The sequence below is a fragment of the Chenopodium album genome, chromosome 25, assembly GCF_948465745.1.
Source record: "Chenopodium album chromosome 25, dcCheAlbu1.1, whole genome shotgun sequence".
Taxonomy (NCBI): domain Eukaryota; kingdom Viridiplantae; phylum Streptophyta; class Magnoliopsida; order Caryophyllales; family Amaranthaceae; genus Chenopodium; species Chenopodium album.
In genome coordinates this window covers 7,461,142-7,486,539 of record NC_137858.1, presented here as the reverse complement: position 1 = coordinate 7,486,539, position 25,398 = coordinate 7,461,142, and the positions used below count along the sequence as shown (strand labels likewise).

At 32.1% G+C, this 25,398-nt stretch overlaps 2 protein-coding genes across 2 annotated transcripts; both read left to right on the top strand.

The window, feature by feature from the left end:
• Positions 1-2,184: 2,184 nt before the first annotated feature.
• Positions 2,185-7,981, top strand: LOC145614223 (coatomer subunit alpha-1-like). The gene is made up of 3 exons (XM_081669243.1): positions 2,185-2,727; positions 3,577-4,071; positions 4,794-7,981. Exons 1-3 carry the CDS (start codon positions 2,520-2,522, stop codon positions 7,730-7,732), a joined length of 3,642 nt encoding a protein of 1,213 aa, XP_081525369.1. The 5' UTR covers positions 2,185-2,519; the 3' UTR covers positions 7,733-7,981.
• Positions 7,982-20,286: 12,305 nt separating this feature from the next.
• On the top strand, positions 20,287-22,202 carry LOC145615439 (protein SHORT INTERNODES-like). The gene is made up of 2 exons (XM_081670511.1): positions 20,287-21,121; positions 21,775-22,202. Exons 1-2 carry the CDS (start codon positions 20,287-20,289, stop codon positions 22,200-22,202), a joined length of 1,263 nt encoding a protein of 420 aa, XP_081526637.1.
• Positions 22,203-25,398: the final 3,196 nt, after the last annotated feature.

Below are 25,398 nucleotides of genomic sequence, written 5' to 3'. Positions count from 1 at the left end.
CTAACCCATAATTGTCAATACTCTAGAAGTGCACGCTTTCCAGAGTTTTATTGCTCATCCATGTTTCACTTTACGTGATTACAATTTTAATTAATAGCCAACTCAATCAAGAAGACCATACATAACAATCATACATCAATTCGTTTTTAATCTTATTTAGGACAATGGTGATCACATCACAAATTAACCTTTAATTCCATTAAACTTCCAAATTATCCAAAATTGTTGAACATACTCAACTCACCTAGCCATTTCGGCTTAATCCACCTTTACTCAACATACTAACAAGTTATGATTGAGTAATAAATAAATAATAATAACCTTGTGGAATAATTAATAAATTCATTCCACTTAAATCATTCAATTCCAATCCTTTAATAAATCAAATGTGGTTGACAAACCAATCCAATAAAATTATGCTTGTATCAACATTCCATACAAACATTTTATCCAATATAATTCAACATGTTTGCATCCATGATTCCATACAAACATAATCAATTCACCAAAACATGTTTCATAAACATAAGCACATGAATTAAATCAATGCGTAACCAAACAATTTTCATCCAAATGTTCCCTAATCATGAAACTAAGTTCTTTCCTTTTTGGTACCTAACACGATACTACTTATAACGAAGTAGACATGTACGTACCTCGTACAAACAATCCTTTGAGCCACTTTTAATCACTTAAAATTCTCCTAGGGAATAATCACTTCCTAGAAAACAACCAACAATTAATATTACTATCCCAAGTAATTTCCAACAATATAATATGATGAAAAACTTATTAAAATAAATAAAACATATTTATATGCTTAATTAACTTTAAACATAATTAATTTTATTAATCAAAATCAAGGATAAAATTTTAAGCATAAAAAACTTCGTTAAAAATGAAAAACTGCCCGAAAATCATATTTAGAGGCAGAATTTGGCCACGATAGAGTGGTGCTCACTACCACAGGTAGTGAGTCTTTCTTAAAACATCATTTCTACATGGAAAACACTACTTTTTTGTCAAAATCGGATGAGATCAGAACCTAACCGGGATTAAAACGGGATTAATATTAACGAACCGAAATCTAAACATTAAAACACGAATTTACGTGTTCAAAATAATCTGGAAACTAATTAGTAATATAATCACCAAAATTTCAAAACATCATTACTATAAAAGCCCTAAATCAATTGTTCATAAAAACCCTAAAATCATGATTTTCAATAAATTGAAACCCTAGGTTTATAATTCATAAAATATGAAATTTATAACATAAATATAATCTGAAATTTATAATCTTTATACCATTAAAATATAATTTAATACTAAAAATATAATCTTTATACTAAAATCAAAACCCAAAACAATTAAAATAACATTAAGCAAAATAATGAAACAAAGGAGGATGAAAATAAGACTAACCTTTTTGTGTGGGAAATTTTGGGGATGTATGGGGTATTTATAGGAGAGAGAGTGGTGTAGGGTTAGTTTTAAGATTGGGCCTCATAAAATTAATGGGCCAATTAAGAAAAGAAAGTGGGTTTGGTTTGTTTGCTGGATATAAATTAGTGAAGAAAGGTTCATAAAAAGTTCTTTGTAATAAAATCGTTCATCAAACCCAAAAATAATTTGAAACTTTTGAAATTAAATCCGAAAAAATACAAATAAATATTATGAATAAAATATAATTTCATTAATAATATATTTAAAAATACGGGGGATTACAACTAACTTCATTTATCTCTTGAGTGCCATATCGTGAAAAAAAGATGAACAATAACTTGTAAGACTTTCACCAAAGCTCAGAAAGTGAACCACTCAATCAAAATGTCATACCTTCTGTCTTCAAATTACGAAGTTTGCATATTATGATGTCACGTGTCCTTTACCTTTTTATTTCCAATTTTTTTTAAAAAAAAAACAATAACTATTGGCATTTTTTTACCCATTATCTTTCTAAATCGCCATCTACTTTCATTGTATCAAAATTTACATTTTAACATTAACATTGTGACCTGACGAACAATATTTTTCAAAATTTTTAAGAAATAACTTGTATATTACACATATGCACGGGATTAAATCTAGCTCATTTCAAAAGCGTATCATGATATAAACTCGATAGAAAAATCCGAAAACGTCCCCATAACAAACAATAACATACCCCGCGCATCCAGACTCAAAGACTCATAGCCAAAACTGAGATCGGCTGTTAGAAGGTCCCAAAGCCAGATCTATAACCTCCTTCCTCTTTCTCTCTCTTCCTCCCACTTTCTCTCACTACAATGTCGAATTCCTCCTAAATCACCTCCCATTTTTCGCCATTTTTGCATTAGATCTGAGTTTTCAAGCTCAATCTCACATTCTCCTTATTCTCAATCATTTCTAGGGTTTCAATCTCAACTTGATCCTTTAATTCTTTCAATTTCGATCTGAATTCATCAATCCTTTTTTTGATCACTTCTGCAATTTTATGATTTGATCGCTGTTCTTCTGGAAATTTGAATTGAAGAACAATGTTGACGAAATTCGAAACGAAGAGTAATCGAGTGAAGGGACTGAGTTTCCACCCGAAACGTCCATGGATCTTGGCGAGTTTACACAGCGGTGTGATCCAATTGTGGGATTATCGTATGGGTACTCTCATTGATCGATTCGACGAACACGATGGTCCGGTTCGAGGCGTCGATTTTCATAAAACTCAGCCTCTTTTTGTTTCTGGAGGTAATCTTATCATCTTTTTTAGTGTCGGCAAGTTTTAATTTGAGTTGTTTGATGTTTAGATTGATGTACATTGTTTGTTTCAGTTGAGGATTTTGGTTATTTGATTCACTGGTTGGTTTAGTTTGATGAATTTGTTCGTTTTTGATCATTTTAGGTTAGATTTAATTGTATTGGATAGTGATTGTTTCTGGATTTGTGAGATCTGTTGATTTGGTTATTCGGTTAGACCTACATTTGTGTGATTTATTGGAGTTTACGCGATGGATGGTAGCCGAGTTTTGATATGGATTTGAGCTGCTCGGTTGGTGTATCGATGAGTGTGAGTGCTGAAGTGTGTTATGTATAGTGTTGACACTGCTTTTGTATTCGTATTTGATTACTGATGTGCATTGTATGACTGAGGATCTGCCTGCTTAAATTGGCTCGCGCTAGGATTTTTGTGGATCAGTAGTTTGTTCATCGATCAATTATGATGGCTGCTATTGAGGCATCAGGAATGTCACTGCTTCAACTTGGCTTGAAGTTTATGAATCTTAACGGATCCGTAGATATGGTTGCTAGGCTGTCTACATACCTTACCAATTGAATGGTCATTTGGGGTATCAACCTGATCTTTGTAGGAATGTAGGGAACTACTTACACTATTTACTAGCCCGGACATTGTTTTAGCCTGTTCAAAATAGTTAGTGTTACTGAGAACTATAATTGGTGCATTGTTTATACTTTATTGTTTAGGTATTTGCATTTATATGATGGATTCTGTTCTGTGACTGGTTGTGTTGGTTTCTGCAGTTTCTTGTACAAATTATTAATGCATCTTTTGATACACCTTACTTGACGGCTTTGCAGGGGATGACTATAAGATTAAAGTATGGAACTATAAATTGCATCGATGCCTATTTACTCTTCTAGGACATCTTGACTACATCCGCACTGTCCAGTTTCACCATGAATCTCCTTGGATTGTCAGTGCTAGTGATGACCAAACCATAAGGATATGGAACTGGCAATCACGTACTTGTATCTCTGTGCTGACGGGACACAATCATTATGTTATGTGTGCCTCCTTTCATCCCAAGGAAGATCTAGTTGTTTCTGCTTCTTTGGATCAGACAGTTCGTGTTTGGGATATTGGTTCTTTGAGGAAGAAAGGCGTTTCTCCTTCTGATGACATCTTGCGTTTGAGTCAGATGAATTCTGATCTGTTTGGCGGTGTTGATGCTGTTGTTAAGTACGTCTTGGAGGGTCATGATCGAGGAGTTAACTGGGCTTCTTTCCATCCATCTCTCCCTTTGATTGTGTCTGGTGCTGACGATCGCCAAGTTAAAATCTGGCGTATGAATGGTATGGATGTGAATGGTTTAAAGTCCTTTTGTTTAGTTTATATTTTAAAAGCTGCATGTTTTATGTGAAAATTTTGTTTGGAAGATTATTTTGTGTAGCAGAAAGGCATAGCTATGAGTGCACTATGTATTGTCAACTTTGAACTTGGAAGATAATTTGTAGTGTAGATAGTGGTAAATTATTCTACTGAACAATACTGTGAATTGGAAATTAATCAGCAACTCCACATTAAAAAATTATATATAACCAAAGACAGTACTATGTCTAGGCCTGGCTTTACTTTATTAATAGGAATCTATCGTTTTTATTTTATTTTATTTGTGTTCACTGACATTGGAGAACATACTAGGAAGAATTTATCATGAATCATAAACCCTTACACTTTGTTTGGAAAGAAGAGATGGAAGAAAAAGAAGTGAAGAGAAGGGAGGGGGACAAACTCTCTTGTTTGTGTAAAGGATTGGAGGAAGGAAGAGAATGAAGAGGGAGGGATCCATTTCCCCTCTCTTTTTAATGAGCATAATCCCTCCAAAATTGGAGAGATTTGGAGGGAAAATGGAAGCTCACCTCCCCCTCCCTTTCTTTTCCATTCCCTTCCCCTTCTTTTCCTTCATTATTTGCTATCCAAACAAAGTGATCGTATTATTATAAGCTGTTCCCTGATCAGTTCTATCTATAGTCTATATTTATGCAAATTGGGCTGCATTTTGTGTGATGTGCAGATACCAAAGCTTGGGAGGTGGATACCTTAAGAGGACACATGAATAATGTTTCTTGCGTTCTCTTTCACACTAGACAGGATATTATTGTCTCAAACTCAGAGGACAAAAGTATTCGTGTTTGGGATGCCACAAAGAGAACTGGTCTCCAAACATTTAGGAGGGAGCATGACCGCTTTTGGATTTTGACAGCACATCCTGAGATGAACCTTCTGGCTGCTGGTCATGACAGTGGAATGATTGTCTTTAAGTTGGAGAGAGAACGCCCTGCTTTTGCAGTTAGCGGTGATCTCGTATACTATGTAAGGGATCGCTTTCTTCGGGTTTTTGAGTTTTCAACCCAGAAGGATAGTCAAGTCATCCCTATACGTCGACCCGGTGCCAGCATACTTAACCAAAGCCCAAGAACGCTTTCTTACAGTCCAACCGAAAATGCTATTTTGATTTCTTCTGATATAGATGGTGGATCTTATGAACTCTATATAGTACCAAAAGATGGCTCGGGTAGGGGTGATTTGGTACAAGAGGCAAAGAGGGGTCTTGGCTGTTCAGCGATTTTTATTGCTCGGAACAAATTTGCTGTATTGGACAGGAGCACCAACCAAGTGCTGGTGAAGAACCTGAAGAACGAGACTGTGAAAAAGGTTGCCCTTCCTGCATTGACTGATGCTATATTTTATGCAGGAACTGGAAACCTTCTTTGCAGGGCTGAGGACAGAGTGCTGGTGTTTGACCCTCAACAGAGGTTAGTGCTTGGGGAGCTTCAAACTTCTTTTGTTAGATACGTTGTCTGGTCCAATGACATGGAAAGTGTTGCTTTGTTGAGCAAACACTCCATAATTATAGCCACCAAGAAGCTTGATCACCGATGCACACTTCATGAAACCATCCGTGTGAAGAGTGGGGCCTGGGACGACAATGGTGTATTTATCTACACAACTCTTAATCACATAAAATACTGTCTGCCTAATGGGGACAATGGTATCATCCAGACTCTCGACGTTCCATTGTACATCACAAGAGTGTCAGGGAACACAATATTTTGTTTAGATCGAGATGGGAAAAACCGTGTTATCTCAATAGATGCAACTGAATATTATTTCAAGCTATCACTTTTGAGGAAGAGATTTGACCAGGTTATGGGCATGATTAAGCGTTCTGAGCTTTGTGGCCAAGCAATGATTGCCTATCTTCAGCAGAAGGGTTTTCCAGAGGTTGCTCTTCACTTTGTGAAGGATGAGAAAACTCGCTTTAACCTGGCCTTAGAAAGTGGTAATATAGAAGTAGCTGTTGCTTCTGCTAATGTGATTGATGACAAAACCCATTGGTATAGATTGGGGGTTGAGGCTCTTCGTCAGGGTAATGCAGACATTGTTGAATATGCATATCAAAAGACAAAGAACTTTGAGAGGCTGTCATTCCTTTATCTCATAACTGGAAATATGGAGAAATTGTCCAAAATGCTGAAAATTGCTGAAGTGAAGAATAATGTGATGGGTCAATTCCACAATGCTCTTTATCTGGGTGATGTTCAGGAGCGGGTTAAGATTCTCGAAGCTGCTGACCATTTGCCTCTTGCTTATATCACTGCCAAAGTCCATGGGCTAGATGATGTTGTTGAGCGTCTAGCAGCTGAACTTGGGGATAAAATTCCTGAAATCCCGAAGGGAAAGTCACAATCTCTCTTGAAGCCACCAAGTCAGATAAGCTGTGGTGCAAACTGGCCATTGTTGACAGTCATGAAGGGAATGTTTGATGGTCTTGATTATGCAAGAGATGCGCAGGATGAGGATGCAGAAGTTGCGGAGGAGTGGGTTGAGGCCTTGGAGATTGTCGAGGACTTGCAAAATGGAGATATAATTGCTGATTTGGATGATGAAGGAGTACATGACAATAATGATGATGAAGTAGGATGGGAAATTGAGGATGATCTAGACCTTCCTGAGGTTGAAACTCCTAAGGTGACAAGCAATGGGCGTTCTTCTGTATTTGTGGCACCTGCTCCAGGAATGCCAGTGAGCCAGATATGGACCCAAAGGTCATCACTTGCTGCTGAATGTGTTGCAGCTGGCAGCTTTGACACTGCTATGCGTTTGCTTTCCAGGCAACTGGGCATAAAAAATTTTGCTCCATTGAAACCACTGTTTATTGATCTATTTTCTGCCAGCCATTCTTACCTGCTTGCCTTTGCTTCCGCTCCTGTGATTTCTTTGGCACTGGAGAGGGGATGGACTGAGTCATCCAGTCCTAATGTGAGGAGTCCACCTGCTCTTGTTTTTAGTTTCTCTCAATTGGAGGAAAAGCTTAGAACTGGTTACAAATTAACGACTGCTGGGAAGTTGAGCGACGCACTGCGTACCTTTACCAATATTCTTCATACAATTCCATTGATAGTGGTTGAATCAAGGCGAGAGGTTGATGAAGTCAAAGAATTAATCACTATAGTTAAAGAGTATGTTCTGGGCTTGAAGATGGAACTGAAGAGGAGGGAGCTGAAAGACAACCCAATTCGACAGCAGGAATTAGCTGCCTATTTTACTCACTGTAACCTTCAGGTGCCTCATGTAAGACTTGCATTGCTCACTGCTATGACAAATTGCTACAAAGCGGGAAATCTGTGCACTGCTGCCAATTTTGCCCGTCGACTCTTGGAAACTAACCCCACCGTTGAAAACCATGGAAAGACTGCACGACAAGTACTCGTGGCTGCTGAGAAAAATATGAAAGATAAAACACAGTTGAATTATGATTTCAGGAATCCGTTTGTGGTTTGTGGGGCTACTTATGTACCTATTTACCGTGGTCAGAAGGATATCTCATGTCCTTATTGCAGCTCCCGCTTTGTGCCAGATCAAGAAGGCCAGATTTGTGCTGTTTGTGATCTCGCAGTCATTGGGGCAGATGCATCTGGCTTGCTTTGCTCTGCTGCACAGGTAAGGTAGGACGATTGGCACTCTGGTTGGAGATGTTTTACTTCACGATCATAGAATTGAATTTCCTAGATGCAATTTCTGCAAAAGAGGTAGGAAATTGAAAATGAGTTTAGTTCTCTTAAATGTCCGGCCATTTTACATTTTCTTTCGATTTTTTTCTATTTGTCACATATTTTCATACCTTGTCTCTGTTTTTAGTTGTTTTGAGTCTCGACTGTGATTTTGTGCAATAAACCATGAGAAATTCTTCCTAGGCTATTCTTTGGATTCGAGAATTAAAGTCCTGTGGGCAGGAAATAGGTACCTACTACTAGTTGTACCAAGTTTGAAGGGTTTTTTCCAACTTTTGTTGTCACAATAGATTCTTTTTCATATTATAGTTACTGTTATATTGCGATGTATTTATAGATTTTGTATATTTTTGATGAAATTCTTTTTCTAGTCTTGTTTTATATGATTATGAATAGTTGAAGTTTTTGTGCATCTCTTTCACACCTATGCTGCTGGGATATTTTTCAAGTATCAGTTATTGATTGAAATAAGTCTGTTTGGGACTTGGAGTTAGCTGTACGTATCCTTCAGTGGCGGCAAATTCTTTGATTAGTATAGATTTGACCACCTCATTTTTGTTTGATTTTTAAAGAGGGATTTGAGTATGTGTGGTGAAACCTTTTCAAACACCAGACACAGCGCTGAAGAACAGCGTTCTTCTGAAGCCATTTAGAACTGAAAGTGTCGCATGTAGAGAGTTTTGCTACTCTTTTCAGTTTCATGGTGACGAACCTTGACATATTGTATTAGAGGTCTATGGTCGTAGCCTTGTATGGGGTGAAATCATACAAAGAATTATATCCCTGGAGTATTTTGATACGACAATACCATCATGGCATCATCTAATCTTTCAGTTACAGCCACTTCAAACCACTGTTTTCCATATAATTTGGTGCTCGATGCCTGAGATTCTAAACGTGTGAAGTCTCAATTTAGTTCAAGGCCACCAGACATGTGTTTGGATGAACCGTTTATGTACTGGACTTAGTACAACGGAGTAAAATGTAACAACTACAAGTATTTATTAAACACTTTTACGGACTACTCTGTAATACAAGAAGCTAGTCAAAGCAATTCATACAAACAACTAATCTTTTGTCGTCAAACAACAAATTGGAGACCTGAATTTGGGATTAGGGTGCAACTTCGAAGGTACCAAGACTACCAACCCCACATTATACAATTCCCAAAACGAAATGCAATTTTTTGTCTACAAGTCATTCCATTATCCTTTAGAAAAGCACAAGTTTTTAAGAAGCCTGTAAAAAGAACCTTTACATTTTAACCAAATGATAATGCTCAAACAAGAAGCTAAGAGTTAGATTAGGCTATTGTTGTAAAGGTCATGTGAGTAGGCACGTGGCTTTATGAGCCCACTTATTTTATACCTTAATTCATACATTGTGACAGGTAACACCCTCTACCCCAACTATTTACCTTAAAGAGTAAAACCCTATTATAACATATTATATTAATACCATTAAAAAAAACAAAGTATAGTGTTCGTTTCATATTAATCGTAACAAATGAGTATTTATTGTAAGACATCAAAACTTCTTTTGTTGCAATTAATATGCTCCCTTTGTCTCTAAATATTTTTCAAAATTTAATCCAAATATTAGAATGGGAAAAACATTTGGGAACGGAGGGAGTAAAACAGATTAGCTAGTCTTGTGTGCGACTGGCTACGCTATATAACTGTTTGTAAAAGAATATAGTAATCTTATAACATTTACCAAGAAACCCATGCAACACTGACCGAGTAACCCATATAACATTGCTCGATTAACCTTTATAATACTGACGAAATAACCCGTACAAAGCACTCGTATAACATAACCTCATAATGACACGGTGTGACCAGCCAATCAGCCATACATTTTTTGGTATTTAAAGAGCCACAAAGGATAAGGGTGAGAATCGATCCCAAGATCTCTTGAAACCAAAAGAGAAGTTCTAACCACTTGAGCTATCCCTCACTCTCGCCAATCAGCCATACATGAGAATGTGTAAGCGAGCTGATTTGTAAGCATTTACTGTAACTTTTACGAGTATTTTTATTTTTATTACTGTAATTTATATTGAGTATCTCTTTTGATGATTGGGACCCTTCACATGAAGAGGGCCACACTATGATATTATGTGAGAGTATATGATAGGAATGTGGGGTCCATTTTATGATTTTTATCACAAGGGGGACCAATTTTATCACAAAATTCTGCCAAATAATGAGTAGCTGAGAGTTTAATTGAAAATAGTTGAAAATTTTTAGAGGGAGTTGAAGAAAATTGAGATGAAAATGAAGTTGGAGGACAAAAAAGGCCATTCTTGGAGATTTCATATATGTATTTCTCTTGTCCCATACATGTTATATACCTGTATAAAGTTCGACATGTTGGATATAGCTAAAGTTATTGTAAAGTAAGAAGTATGTATAAATGTATAATCGATGAATCTCTTGAGATCTCGTGGCTTAGTTAGCAAAAGGATTGAAATTGGAACAAAGAGACAAAGACTTTCAAATGAAGTAGCGCGTAGTTGATCTATCATACTTGAAGAATAGGCTGATTTGGTGTTATGAGATAATTAGTGGTTTTTTTTTTTTTTTTTTTTTGAAACAAGATAATTAGTGGTTTTGTACATTGTTTAAAGCTTGTTTAATATTACAATTTTCTAATTTATCAAGAGCCAAAATAAAAAGTTGGAATACAAAAAAAGGTACGTACATATTAGAATAAGCTAAGTAATAAACAGTCAAAAAATAGCTGAGTAAACGATAATAAATAATTGTGTTTTTCATAATGAACTTATATGAGGTTTTGTCACGCACTATGTATGAATAATATTGTATTAGATTAATTCATTGTATAAATAGCGTTGTAAGAAATCGAGCTAGTCATTAATTAAGGGACAAAATATCCATTAAATTAATAAGTACTTTGTATTACCAATCTTTGTAGTATATTTAATTGTTACGGAGTATCAAATTAGCATGAAAGATTATATTTTTGGAAAATATACTTCTTGGACGTTGATAAATTTGCACCACAGTCCACATGCATGCATGTCACTCAATAATAATACACTTAATTAACACTTGCATGAGCCTAAGCTGCCTAACAGATCGGTAGATATAGTTAACTCAAGAACATGTACTCAAATTAAAGCTAGGTTGGACGCGACGTATGAATCGTGACGACAAATTAGTTGTTGCTAATTATGGATTAATTATTTGATTACAGTGTATATTATCTTAGATTATTGTTCTAAGAGATTATGAAAGTTAGATGGATTTGGATTTGTAGGAAGTCTTTGTCTCCACGAAATTCCATGCTATTTGTCACTTTACAATATCAAGATTACTTGTCATTCTTTTACAATGTTGTAACCATATGGATGGTTGGTTTACTTCATTACTTGGTTATACACAATGTATATAATTATCGTATATAATCAACATACAAATAACATTATTTTCTTTTTTTCTTTTTTCTTTTTTTTTGAAACACAAAGTTATTTTAATTTACACATTTTTATTTAGGTACTTATTTCATACTCGATATTACTTTCATACGTAGTAATATTTATTTATAAGGTATCAACTTTTTATTTATTTATTTATTTTTTTTTGAAGAGGGAGATATTAGGTATTAACATAATAAATTAAAACAAGGTCAAATATTAGTCAAAATATATATCTCAATTAAACTAGTTCGAATGTTTTAAATCAAACCTTGACAAACTAATCATGTGACGAGATCACGGTTTTACTACGGACTACTAGCTTAGTGAATTTTTATGTATGAGCATATACTCTGTAATACTTAATGAATAAATGATATACCCCAATAAAATATTTATTTCCTTTATTTAATTACAAAGTACTTTGTGTGTAATTTTTTTTTTTACGGAAATTTATTAATGAGTTTAATGGCCTTAATGCCCTAAATACCAATGAATTACTTTGCTTCAACCACAATCTATCTATTTTAGGTAATTTTGTCTTATTACATTAGCTCCATATCATAAAATAATTTATTTTTTTTAAAAAAAAAATGAATTAAATTACTAATACAACAAGTACTACTGTAACAAAAGTATACTCCCTTCGTGTTTTTTTAAGTGATACATATTGACCGGCACATATTTTTAGGCAATTTAATTAACTTAAATAAAATAAGAGGTAAGTGAGGTAGTGGAGTATTAAAAAGTTGTTAAAGAAAGATAATGGGGTTAATAATTTATTGAAAAGTAATATATGTGAGAGGAAAGATATAATAAAAAAAAGTAGTAGTGGGTTTGGGTGGGGACCATGAGAGGAGAGAGATATAATATTTTAATGTATTGTTTTGCCAAAAAAGGAAATGTATCACTTAAAAAAACACGATCGGAAATGGAAAATGTATCACTTAAAAAAACACGGAGGGAGTACTGTAGGATTTAAATATACGCAAGTAAAAAAGTTGAAATTTATTCTTAAAAAAAAGGTGAAATTTAATAAATAAATAAATAAATAAAAATTAATGGAGATCAGAGGTCTGAATTACTGTAGAGAGTCAACGGAAGAAAATAAAAAGGTGAAAAAAAATAAAAACAGAAGACACTGGGCTCGAGGATGAAAAATCCCTTCCTCACTCCTCAATCATCTCATTTACATCATTTCACGTCAACATTTTTCTGTAAATTTAATTTTAATTTTAATTTGTTTTTCTCAAAAGAATTGCAACAATCATAAATTGGCTTCAAATGGTTAAAATTTCAGCAGCTTTTCTTTTTAATCTTTAACTCTCTTTTCCCTTTCTAAACGACAAGCATTCACCCAATTTCAGGACTAAAGAATCAAGTTTTATTTTCGTACTTTATTTTACTCATAATACTTGTACTACTTGTAATTTACGAGTACTCTTTATTTGTTGTGCAAGGTTTGAACATATATATGACTATTATGAGGCTATGATTTTATGTTAAAAGGATTTGACCATAACATACAATAATAATCTGATTTTTTGTCATCATACTATCATTCATAGTTGTTAGAAAAACCGTTTAAAGGAAATTGATAGAGGAAATTTGGTTAGCTAGTTGATCTGAATCCTACAAGACAAGCAAAGTGAACTGCATGTCTTAGGGCTTGTTCTGATTTACTGAACTGAGCTAAACTGAAGTAAATTGAACAAAATTAAACTAAACTGAATTGAATTGAATAATTTATGAGATGAGGAAATTAGGAACTGAAATGAACTGAACTGAACTAAACTTAAGCTGAAGTGAATAGGCCCTTTAGAGACCAAGGGGTGTCCAGATGAAATTCCTCCGACGGTTAAATCAGTGAATAGGCTAGGGTTTTCCTTTGTGTATGATAAGTCTTGACCATTAAATTTTCTTATTATTAATTAATGTTGGATAAAGAAGGTTTTATGCATAGAAGTATTTTATCATCCGAAATTAAGAAACCTCAACGTCTTTTATGTAAGTGTAATAATGTGCTTATCTGCATGTACTATGACATGGGATTCATGAATTTAGTGAGCTATGCAGAAACACATTGCACACAAACAAACAAAGAAAACTAATAATGTTAGATTGGTTTCACTTAAAGCTAGAATACATAGTAACGCAGATACTTGTATATAGCTAGACCAATTGATGTATAATAAACTCCATATTACACAATTACGTCAAGAGTCAACTTCTTCGTAGAAGAAATGAGTTTATTGGGGGCTTAAAACGACTAAACAAGTTATACACAATACACCTCTAAATTATATATGTGCAAATTATACTAATCAAAATCACTTTGGCAAATATTATCCAACAACAAAAAGACAATCCAAGGGTGAATTTTGGGGATGAAGCGAGAAATCATAATAATTAGATTAAAAATACTCGTTTTGACCCTATTTTTTACCTTAAACAATACTCATTTTCAATTAAATTGCTCTCTTAAACAAAAGTTTACAAGTCAACTATAGAAAATGACTACAAAAGAAAGAGACAAAATAGTTTAAAGATAGAGATAAAAGCAGGGGACTAAATTCTTCTTTCTCGGGCCCTTAAACATGATATTTCAATTATTATTTCTTTAATTCACTGAAATTCTGTGCTAAAAATATAAAATAAAAATAAAAAAATTTATAGACTTCACTACTAAGCAAAAAAAATCAAACAATCGACAAAATTAAAAATAAAATAAAATAATTGAATAGAATCTGTCAAATTGTCACAATTTGTGTAGCCTCGTGTACGGCTTGTGTGTGGCGTTAGGCGGCGTAAAATGATTTCCGTACTAAATTAAATGAATTACTAATGATAATTAATTTGATGTTAATACAAACTTTAGTGAATAAATCAAAGGATTATAACTACTAAAATCACCGGTTGTCTTGTGATTTGAGGGATTCACGTGCTGTTTCATAAAAGTTGGACCAACCTTGTATTTTTCTTGGCCTTATGTTTCAATGTGGTGCCCATCATGTTACCACTTTTATGTTTATATAACCTTTTTGCTTACCTATATCTTTGTTTTAGTTTGTCATAGTTTAAGGATATCATTTTGCTAAACATAAATTCTTAAGAGGGGTATAGATTAGTATCTATATGTATGTATGATGACATCAAATGGGCGATGTGTAATTTTGTCATAAACGGTGTGTTATTTTGATTATGGTTATCGTGTTTAATTAGTATGAAGTCAGATTGTTGATGGTAAATAATTAGAACGAATTTTAAATGTATGAAGCTTTTATCTAATTTTGTAATGCTAACATAGAACTTATTGATTTCATAATTGTGAAAATGCAATGTTTCATCAGTTTTTGATTGATCTACACCAATGTCAATAAGATAGTTAAGGCCTGTTTTCTTACGTTGAAATTCAGTTCAGTTCAATGCAGTTCAGCTGAGTTCAGTTCAGCTCAATTCAGTTCAGTTCAGTTCAGCTCCTAATTTTCTTTTCTTATAAAATATTCATTTCATTTCCGTTCAGTTCAGTTCAGTTTAGCTGAGTTCAGTTCAATTCAGTTCAGCTGAGTTCAGTCAATGAGAACAGGCCCTTAATCACAATTTTTAACCTTTTGATAATGAATACTTTTACCCTCATAGCGTTGTTAAAAATGATGATTAGAGGCATACTCAAATTAAAGTATTATTGTATGTTAATATGGGTCTATTATAAGATATGTATATATTAATTTTGTTCTCTAGAGTATTTCAACTATAGGGGAGTTAGATTTGCTGTAAGTACTAAGTATGATCATATTTTGTGTAACATATAAATCAACAATTGTGGTCATATGGAAAACGGGAAAAGTGCAAAATTTCAAATGTTACAATAGAATGGAAGAACTATTAGGCCCTGTTCTTTTGAGCTTCTGGGCATAGCAGAGCAAAGCAGAGCAGAGCCGAGCAGATTTCATTATTATTATTATTATTATCATTATTATTATTATTATTATTACTATTATTATTACTATTATTATTATTATTATTATTATTATTACAATTATTTTTACTACTAATACTATAATAATAATAGTAATGATTTATTACTGTTATTAAATATTAAATATTATTATTATTATTATTATTATTATTATTATTATTATTATTATTATTATTATTATTATTACTACTACTACTACTACAACTACAACAACAACAACTACTACTACTACTACTACTATTACTATTATTATAATCATTAAATTTTATTATTAAAAATTAATTATTATTAATAATATTAATATTATTAAATATTAATTATATTATTAATATTATTATTATTAAATATTAATTATATTATTATTATTAAATATTAATTATATTATTATTATTAAATATTAAATATTATTTATTTATTATTATTAAATATTAATTATTATTATCATTAAGTATTAATTATTATTTATTATTATTATTAAATATACATTATTATTATAATAATTCAATATTAAGTATTAATTTTAAGCAGAGCAGAGCAGAGCAGAGCAGGGCAGAGCAGAGTAGATTGAAGCAGAGCAGAGCAAATTTCAGCAGAGCAGAGCAAAGCAGAGCAGATTTCAGCAGAGTAGAGCAGCTCTAAAGAACGGGGCCTTAATAAACAATCTGATGATCAAATTGGAATATTGGAATGGAGCACATGTAGTCAACTAGTCAAGTAGAATTAGAGAAAAACAAAATAAATATTTTGACATATAAATTTACATAATTTATCACTCCTCCATTTTCTTACTGCATCAATTATCATATTACGCCACCCCTATGATCCTTTTCCAACTTTTTTATTGTTTCGTTTTCCTAATCACAATTTTTTACTTTCAACATACATAACATTATTTCTTTTTTTTTTTTTTTAACATATACGAATTAGTTTTTAAATTCCTTGACCAATTCAAATTTATCAATTATAAAAATTATATGTAAAATTAAATTTTAGACCAATCTAACAAAAACTTGCACTGCATGTATTTGTCGTTAAACTATAGATTTCATTTATTGTAGAACCTCTCAAGAAATAATGTTTTAAAAATTCATAGTAATACTGAAGTATATAGTAGAATGAATATCTTTTAGTGATGTTGTCATCCTTACGTACACAGTCACACACTATGCTACTACTCTACTATAGGTTAACGGATTCATGTTGTCAAAAAAAGTTGACCTCTAATCTAGGAGTGGATTGTTAATCAAAACCAGCTGGTACGCTGATAAGTTTTAATTAACTTTTAACCATTACATTAATCACACTGAAATTTTATCTAATGATGAATATAGGTCAAACTTTCAATAATTAGCCAAGAATGTAGAGATAGGAACATAGATTGCTACCCTATAAAGCAAACATGAAACGCCTCGTTTCAAATCACATGATATTATTAAAACTAACACTAATTAAGTACTTCCTTCACTTTAAATTAAGTGTAACATTTTTCATTACACGAAATATGACTCGTATAATTTCGTGTCACAAAGTTAGATGATTAAGATAAATCACAAACTTTTGATATTTTGAAAGTATGTATTTGTCACAAGCATTTTCTTCCTCCAAAAATTACGAAGCGAAAACAGATCCACTCAAAAAGTTACATGAGACACGAATCAAAAATGCATTGAATTGTTATATCTATGTACTCCGTATTTGATTGGATTCTTAATCCTTCTCCAGTTAATTCTTCTTTGATTTTTTTAAATCTATTTTTTTGTCATTAATATCAATTGTAGATGTCGTATGATTTTCATCAATGAAAAATAATGTCCTTTGGGACTCCTGCCAAAAAGAAATGTTACACTTAAGGCCTGTTCTCATTGACTGAACTCAGCTGAACTGAACTGAACTCAGCTGAACTGAATTGAACTCAGCTGAACTGAACTGAATATTTTATAAGAGAAGGAAATTAGGAGCTGAACTGAATTGAGCTGAACTAAGCTGAACTGAACTGAGCTGAGCTGAACTGAACTGAATTTCAACGTAAGAGAACAGACCCTTAATTTGAGATGAAAAAAATAAAATAATTAACGTGCAATTTCCTGCAAAATTTCAGCTAAAAGGGTAAGTACGTTTGTAGAATTTGTGTTTTTTTTTTTTAAAAAAATGTTTTTAAAGAAAATAAAATGAGCGAGACAATGTTGAAGACAGTCTTCACTACCAAAATTAAAAGTTACTCATAGTAATTAAAAAAAATACGGAGTTAATACGAAGGAAAAAAATAAGGAGAAAAAGAAGTCGATAGAAAAACCAGCCTTATGTCTCTAGAAAGAAAAAAAAAGTCAGAGAACAATACAAAGATCAAAGAAAGTGGGTCCAATTAATTTTGACGCCTGTCATAAGATCACCGGAGCAGGACACTGGCAGTCGTCTGATTACATTTTCCTCATTTGTTATTTGCTCGATTAAATATTTGCAAGTATGATATTTTATCCATTTTGACCTACTTAACACACAGATTTAATTATCAATACCTTGGATAATATCAAGTAAAATATACAAGAGTAGTAGAGTGTATTAAATTTAAATGTATATATGGCTTGTTAAATCGAATATTTGAAACTTTTGAATTGTGTAAATTAGATTCAAATTCAAAACTGAAAAATTATTATATACGGCATTGGAGTTTTTGGATATTCAAAATTATCAATCGGATAACTGATTGAATAATCAACGTCAAGAAAATTCTTAATTTAAAAATTTATGACACTTCGTATGATATACTAGCTATTTATTCTAATACTTTTTCAGTATCTTTTTATTTGACACGTATTAAATTTAATCTTGTTCACCCATTTTCCTTTAATTTAAATGTATGTTAAATATATTTATGTAGATTGAGTTTGTCACTGTATGTAAATTCAAAATGTCAAGTTTTTACAACTTTTGGTTATGTTTATTAAAAATACATTGTCTATTTGTCTATCAACAAGGAATAGTTTTACTAATTGTTAAATCCAATTCAATTGAATAAAGATTAAATTGAATAATAGACAATACACAATGATCGAGCTCATTGAGCTTTTATAATTGGAACATCTTAAGTGATAGCTCGTATGTATTTAATTTGAAATGATATGTTAATAGCAATATCGGGTTGCTTCATCAATTCTTTCATACCTACAATTGAAACTCCAATAATAGTCAAAAGCTAGTTTCTTTAGTTTTTGAGTTTAAATAACAAAATTCTACCGATAAAAGGCATAAATAGTTAATACAAGTCCAATCTTATGTACTTCATGAGGGCATTCCAAGATGTAAAAAATGAGTTGAAAATAAAACTACATCAAATCTCAAGATGACAAGAAAGATAAAGCCAACTTGTAAGAAGTTAACTAAGGAGAACTACAAGAAGAAATCAAAGAAATCCGTTAATAATAATAATGATTGAAGAAACCCTATTGATGTATAATGGAGTCACCAATCATGCATGCACAGTGCAGTGGTGTTGCGGACTTGCAATAACAAAGGGAGAATTGTCAATTCTTGAATTCATGTATCATGTATCTCTCCTGTGCAATATAATTAACGTTAAATCGTAAAAAAACATCTTTCCAAAAAAAAAAAAAAAAAAAAAAATCCCTAAAATAAATACTTCGTATTTTATAAATGTATAAATATTATGTCCAAATATTTACAGTAATTGAGTAGTAGTAGTAGTAATTTAATATTATAAAATTTTGCTAATACATGAATATGCAGAGATCATACATTAACTATTGAAAAATAGGTAATTAGGAAAAAGAACGGAAAAAAAAAATGTATATACGTTAATTACCCAACTTGTGCTTATATAGTTGTACTTCGTATGTTCTTCTATACGAAGTATGGAGTATATATCAATTATGTCATTCATTGTACAGTTGTAAGGTTTGAGAAATTTCTTATAAGTTGTTCAATAAAAATAAATCAAGTTTAATACTGGTATTTTCTACAATCAACTAATTAATCAAGCTGTCTAAAAAAACTAAGTAATAATGTATTTATTTACTCGGGTTTGCTAATTTCTAAATATTCTCAAAATATACATAATAGTAAAAAGGATTATTTACACACGCAAGTACACAACCATGCACTATGCATTGAGATATCACTTAAATTAGGCCAATAACTAATGTATTCAAACAATAATACAAGTCAGCTATATTGAGAAAAGTATAAGTTTATCCCGTTGCTAAGTGTTTTACCTACTTGGTTTTTGCATAGTTTTTACTTTTCAATGTGCATCATATACTATATGATTAATTGTCTCACTTTTTTATTTATCTACTTTATATAATTCATAAACTATGGTCAATTTTTTTTGTTCTTACCACAATTTTCAACATTTTGCATTTCCTTTTATGGTTAAGGAAACTAAAAGTGCGACATTAGAAGCTAAAAATGATTTAAATTAGATTAATTATGCTAATTAATCAAAATATTTTAACATTTTACATTTTTTGATGATTAAAATGAGTAAAACTAGAGAGTATAATAACTTGACACAGCTCAGAAAAAGTAGAGCGGGTTTTTCGGTGCAAGGACGAATAAGACCCAAAAGCTGATTCCCTGACACGTGGAATAACTCCAACCATCCGATTCACCATCCAACGGCCAACATCCATTATTTCAATGACGAGATTCATGGCACTCCTAGATTAACTGTAGAGAAGTGGCAGTAAAGAGCAACTCATTTTAGGAGAGAGAATTATATCAAACCCAAAAAATAAAAACCCACTTCTCATTTTTCTTTCTTACAAACACAACACCACAAAACCAAAACAACAGAGAGAAAATCAGTGTTTTCAGTTTTCAGTTTTCCTTTTTTTGTTGCTGTTGTTGTCAAAAATTTGTTCAGAGGTAAGAAAGAAAATGAACAACGTTGCTGCTTCTTCAGTATGGCGGCGTTGCAGTTTTTGCTTTTATTACAACTGATTTTAAGAGAGAAAAAACATTAAATTCTCTCTTTTTTTTTTTTTAACCTAATAAAATATTTTTGTTTTGTTTTTGAAATTGGAATTTTTGAGATGAATCTGATGAGAATAATATGGCTGCTTTTTTCTCATTAGGAACACCGGGGAGCGGTGGTTCACAAAACCCGCAAAATAATAATAATAATAATACTCCCTCCGGTAATTCTGAAAATCAAATTCAGAATTCCTGGTTTAGTAATAATAATAATAATAATAATAATAATAATCCGGGTTTAATACTTTATTCCCGGAATAATAGTAATAATAATAATAATAATAACAGTGAGGAGATCTACCCAAAAGGTAGTTTTGAGATATGGCAACAATACGTGCAGGTCCACCATCATCACCATGTACCAAAGCTACACCTTCATCAAGATTATCACCACCATCATCATCATCAACAGCATGTTTTTCTAGGGGAATCACAGCCGTCCATGGTGCTAGGCCCGTCTTCGGCTGCGAATACTAGTCGTAGGATCTTTGGCATTGATGATCAGTACAACGATCATAACAGTAGCAATAACAATAACAATAACAACAATACAGTCGTGTCGAGTGGTAGCGGTAGATCTTCGGGTTTTAGGCAATTAGGTGGTAGTGTTGGGGGTATGAATTGTCAAGATTGTGGTAACCAAGCAAAAAAAGATTGTGTTCATCTTAGGTGTAGGACTTGTTGTAAGAGTCGTGGGTTTGATTGTGCTACTCACGTTAAGAGTACGTGGGTCCCCGCCGCTAAGCGCCGTGAGCGCCAGCAACAGTTAACCGTGCTACAACAACCGCAACAGCAGCAGACTCAACAAATGATGAGATCATCTGTTGGAATCGGAGGTGGAAGTGGAGGTGAAAAGAGGACGCGAGAAAACCGGAGTAATTCTCGCGTCCTCACTGCCGCTAATACCACGGCAGGTAATTAAGCACTAAATTTGGGAGGGTAGAAGACTAGACGGGGAGTGGATCACTCCTCGTGTTGCTAGCTACCCTCCCAATTTTTTAATTTTATTTTATTTAATTATTTTGTTTTGTTTGTAAATATTAACAAAGTGGTAAACAGAATGATTGGGGTTGAGTTCTTTGATATTCTTTGTTTTGATTGATGGATTTGATCGATCTCAACCCATTCAATTCTTCTCTTTGAATTATCATTGATGAAATTATTGTGTTTTTCATAATTTTTTTTTTTTTTTTTTTAATTTTTGTAAATAGTTTGGCATGTGTCATTCTATGAAAATTGTCACTCAAAATTTTATGATTTTACTACTAAACAACAAAATTCTTATCAAGTTATCATAACTTTGGAAGAGTATATCATTTGCATGTTTACTAGTCTACTTCTATAGTACTCTCTTAAACACATCTTGCTTTACTCTTTCTCTTTTGAGTTATTATTATTATTCTTCTATCTTACTATTCAAGAGTAAAACCCAAAAAAAAAAAAAAAAATTATTATTCCATGAGTTAAAATTTCATGTTCATCATAATTTATCACTACATTTTTACATCTATTTTATGTGTTATAATAATAATTATTGAAAAAAATGTTATTTTGTGTAATGTACTAGGGTTGGAAGTGGGTAATTTCCCACCGGAAGTGAGCTCTCCAGCGGTTTTCCGATGCGTTCGGGTGAGTCCAATGGATGATCCAGACGAACAATTTGCATATCAAACAGCAGTAAACATAGGGGGACATCTCTTCAAGGGCATCCTCTACAATCAAGGTCCCGAAACGCGCTATGGAAGTGGTGGAGGAGGTGGTGAAAGCTCATCCGGGGGTAGGTCTCAACAACACGGTCTTATGTTAACCGCGACTACTACCACTACTGACCTAATGGGTACGGTTGGTAGTGGTAGTACTAATAATAATGCGACAACAGCTACTGCAACAGCTAGTTTACTCGACCCAATGGGTACGAATAACTCTTCCAAATATCCAACTCCTATCAATGCTTTCCTAGCTGGTACGCAATTTTTCCCACCCCCAAGATCTTGATTATCCAAATTTCCTACACACATTCTCTCTATCTAACTAGCTAATCCATCATTTGATGATGAGATGAAAAAAAAAATGAAGAAGAATTTATATTGTAATGTTCTAGGAGATGTTATTTGTCAATTTGGTCATTGGGAACTTGACAAGGTCTAGCTAGTCTTACAAAAGAAATGTTTCTTTTTTTTTTTTAATTTCTTTTTCTTATCTTTAATTAGATGATTTTCTAATTTTTATTGGATATTGTTAAGGTATGATGATGATCATCATCATGTTAATTATTCACTATGACATTGGTTTATGTTAATTAATTTGATTTCATGTTTGAAATCAAACTTAATTTAATTTCCTTTGCTTGATTAGACAAGTTAATTTATTTGATTTCAATGTTTTATTTGATTCCATTTATTTGTTTGTGGTAGCATGTGGATATGTGCAAAATCTATGATTTTGTCTTTGTCTTTGCTTTTTGTTTCATTCATATGTACTCAATTTTTTTAATTTTAATTTTATTAAATGTAAATAAATGAAGAATTGTTTGTGTGAGTGTTTGGTAATGAATTGAATTGGTGGTTTGCTTTCTGCACTGGGGTTTTGAACTCGAGGTAGCCACTTTTTCCAGCTTATCCGTCAGTTTGCCGGACGTATAAATCTTACTACTACTACTGCACTCTGCATTCTGTACTTCTTTTCTACACTTTCTTCTATGACATTTATTTCATGACATGACCCTTTTAATTCCTTCTATTGTTTTTTAAATAATAACATTCCATTATTAAAGACTTTAGATTATATGGTCTTACTTGTTACTTCTACTACCACACAATTTGTATTTTTAATTTGAAAGACATGCATTTAGCCATTAGGTAAAATCTAAGAGCTTGCATTCTTTCTAGCTACATACATTTGGTGTCATGTTAATCGATCTCTTATTCGATACATTCGTGTATTAACTGTTGTTTAAGGGTCATGAATTGAATAAGTTGATCTCTTTGTTGGAGATGCATTCGCGTTTCAAACAATTTTGATGATTATAATATATATTGCTATGGTTTTTGGATGGTGGTAATTAAGAATAGATGGATGGGTTAGCTGCATGGTCTAATAGTATGAAATGGATCATTTTATTAAGGTGCATATATTGAGAATGAATTAGCATAGAATGAATCCTTAAGCTTGTATGTTGATGTGTCAAAATTATGCTATAAATTTCCATCTAGTTGATTAAGAAGTTAGATCTAGTCGATTAGGGCAACACATGCATAGATGAAAGCGAGTCAAGGAGAAGAGTAACTACGTATTTAATGATCAATTGCCTCTATCCATATTTGATTCACATTTTTCCTATAATAGAAATAAAATTAGGTTAAACCCTAGGGAGGGCCGGCCTAACACATCCTTATATCATAGAAGGTATTCGGTTCACACAACTAGCTTAGTTCGATCAATTCACACTATTAATATGACCTTTGCACCTAGACGGATACCTAGAATCATAGAGCATTCATATTAATTTTATAATGACGTACATCATATTGTGTATATATATATGCCTCCAAAATCATAAATTGAATGATAGGATGAATATTGTTGAAATAGACATGCAAGGATGTGACCTTCATAAGAGAAGGGCCGGCTTAGCTAGCTTATTAGCATGGGGGTGTGTTGTGTAGAAGCATTAAAAACTTTGTGTAAGTATTGCATGTGATTGTTTTTGTTGTAACAATAGAAAGTGAGAAAAAAAGAGAAAGAAATTATACTATATGATATATAAATGTTATGATTTGGGGTTTTGCAATTGTATAATTGTCAACTACAAATAATTATTAGGGTACATACTGCATGCAGCAATTAAACTAGTTAAAGGTACCCAAAAACAAACTAGATATATGATAGCATATGTTTTATTAGGAAAAGATGCTTTTTTATATATAGATTACTAGATTTGCTAACTTAAATTAAAAAGAAAAAATATTTTAAAAAAATTATATAAGTGGACAAAATTTTTATTACCTAATTTATGAAAAACTTTCTGACCTATATCATGTGCTCTTATATATCCTTATTTTTCTTTCAAAAAAAAAAAAATATATCCTTATTTTCCTTCCAAAAATTTCTGCAGTTTGTTTGCATTTCATCTTCAAATTTCCTTATTTTTTTCTGATCTTTTTAGTTTTTCTTTCTTTTTGCCCCCTTATTCTGGCTTATATATACTCTTTTATCTTCTGACACATTTTTGATTGCACTCTATAATTTGTACACAGAAAACTCAAACTGTTTTCTGATGATTTTTTTTTTTTTTTTTTTTCTGAAATTAGTTGGTTTTGTCAATTTGTTAGTTGTTTTCAGACAGGAACTTGCAGTAGTATGAGAGAAAATGACTTGGATTTCTATTTTCTGTTACATTTTGTTTTAAATAAAAAAATTAATCAACTACAGTATAATTTTTTTTGGTGCAGTGGTTATATACTTTTGTGTAATAAAGTTTATTTCAAGTTCATATTTGTGAAAATAATTGTATGATTTGTATCAAATTATTTAGGAGTTTTTACTAGAACTTTTGAGATCTTTTGGTGAAAGATTAGTAGCATGCAACTTTTAGAGGGCTCATGCATGTTGGTTAATGATTGATGTATGGTTAATAATAAGCTAAATACTTTTAATTTTATCTCAAAAGGATAACACTAGCTAGTTATAGGAGTATTAAGTAGTAATAAACTTTTTTTTTTTTTGGAAGGGAAGTAGTAATAAACTTAAGTAGGGTTCTTATTATTTATTAACCTAATCAAATAGTAATAATCTTATGTTTAGATGTTTGTAGTTGGTTACTCTTAGAAGGGTAATATCAATAACAATAACAACAATACAATAATTCATTATCTTGTATTAGTGTTAACTTTCACATCAATTTAAGTACTTTGTTAGGTTTGCACACACCTATATGTATGTATTTTCAATCTTGCATATCAAATAGTTTATCTATATATTTTAGTTGTTCAAGTTTCTTCGATTATCAGGCGTTTAACAGATTCTTCTACGTTAGCAAGATTTATTTATGAAGAAATTGCATAAAATAGTGCTTAGATGTCTCTCGGCCACACAAAATATGCATGATTTGTGAATATAATTCACAGAGATTTTGTTTGAAAATAAATAATGTAGTAGCTTGTTATGATTTAGATATTAGGTTATGTAATTG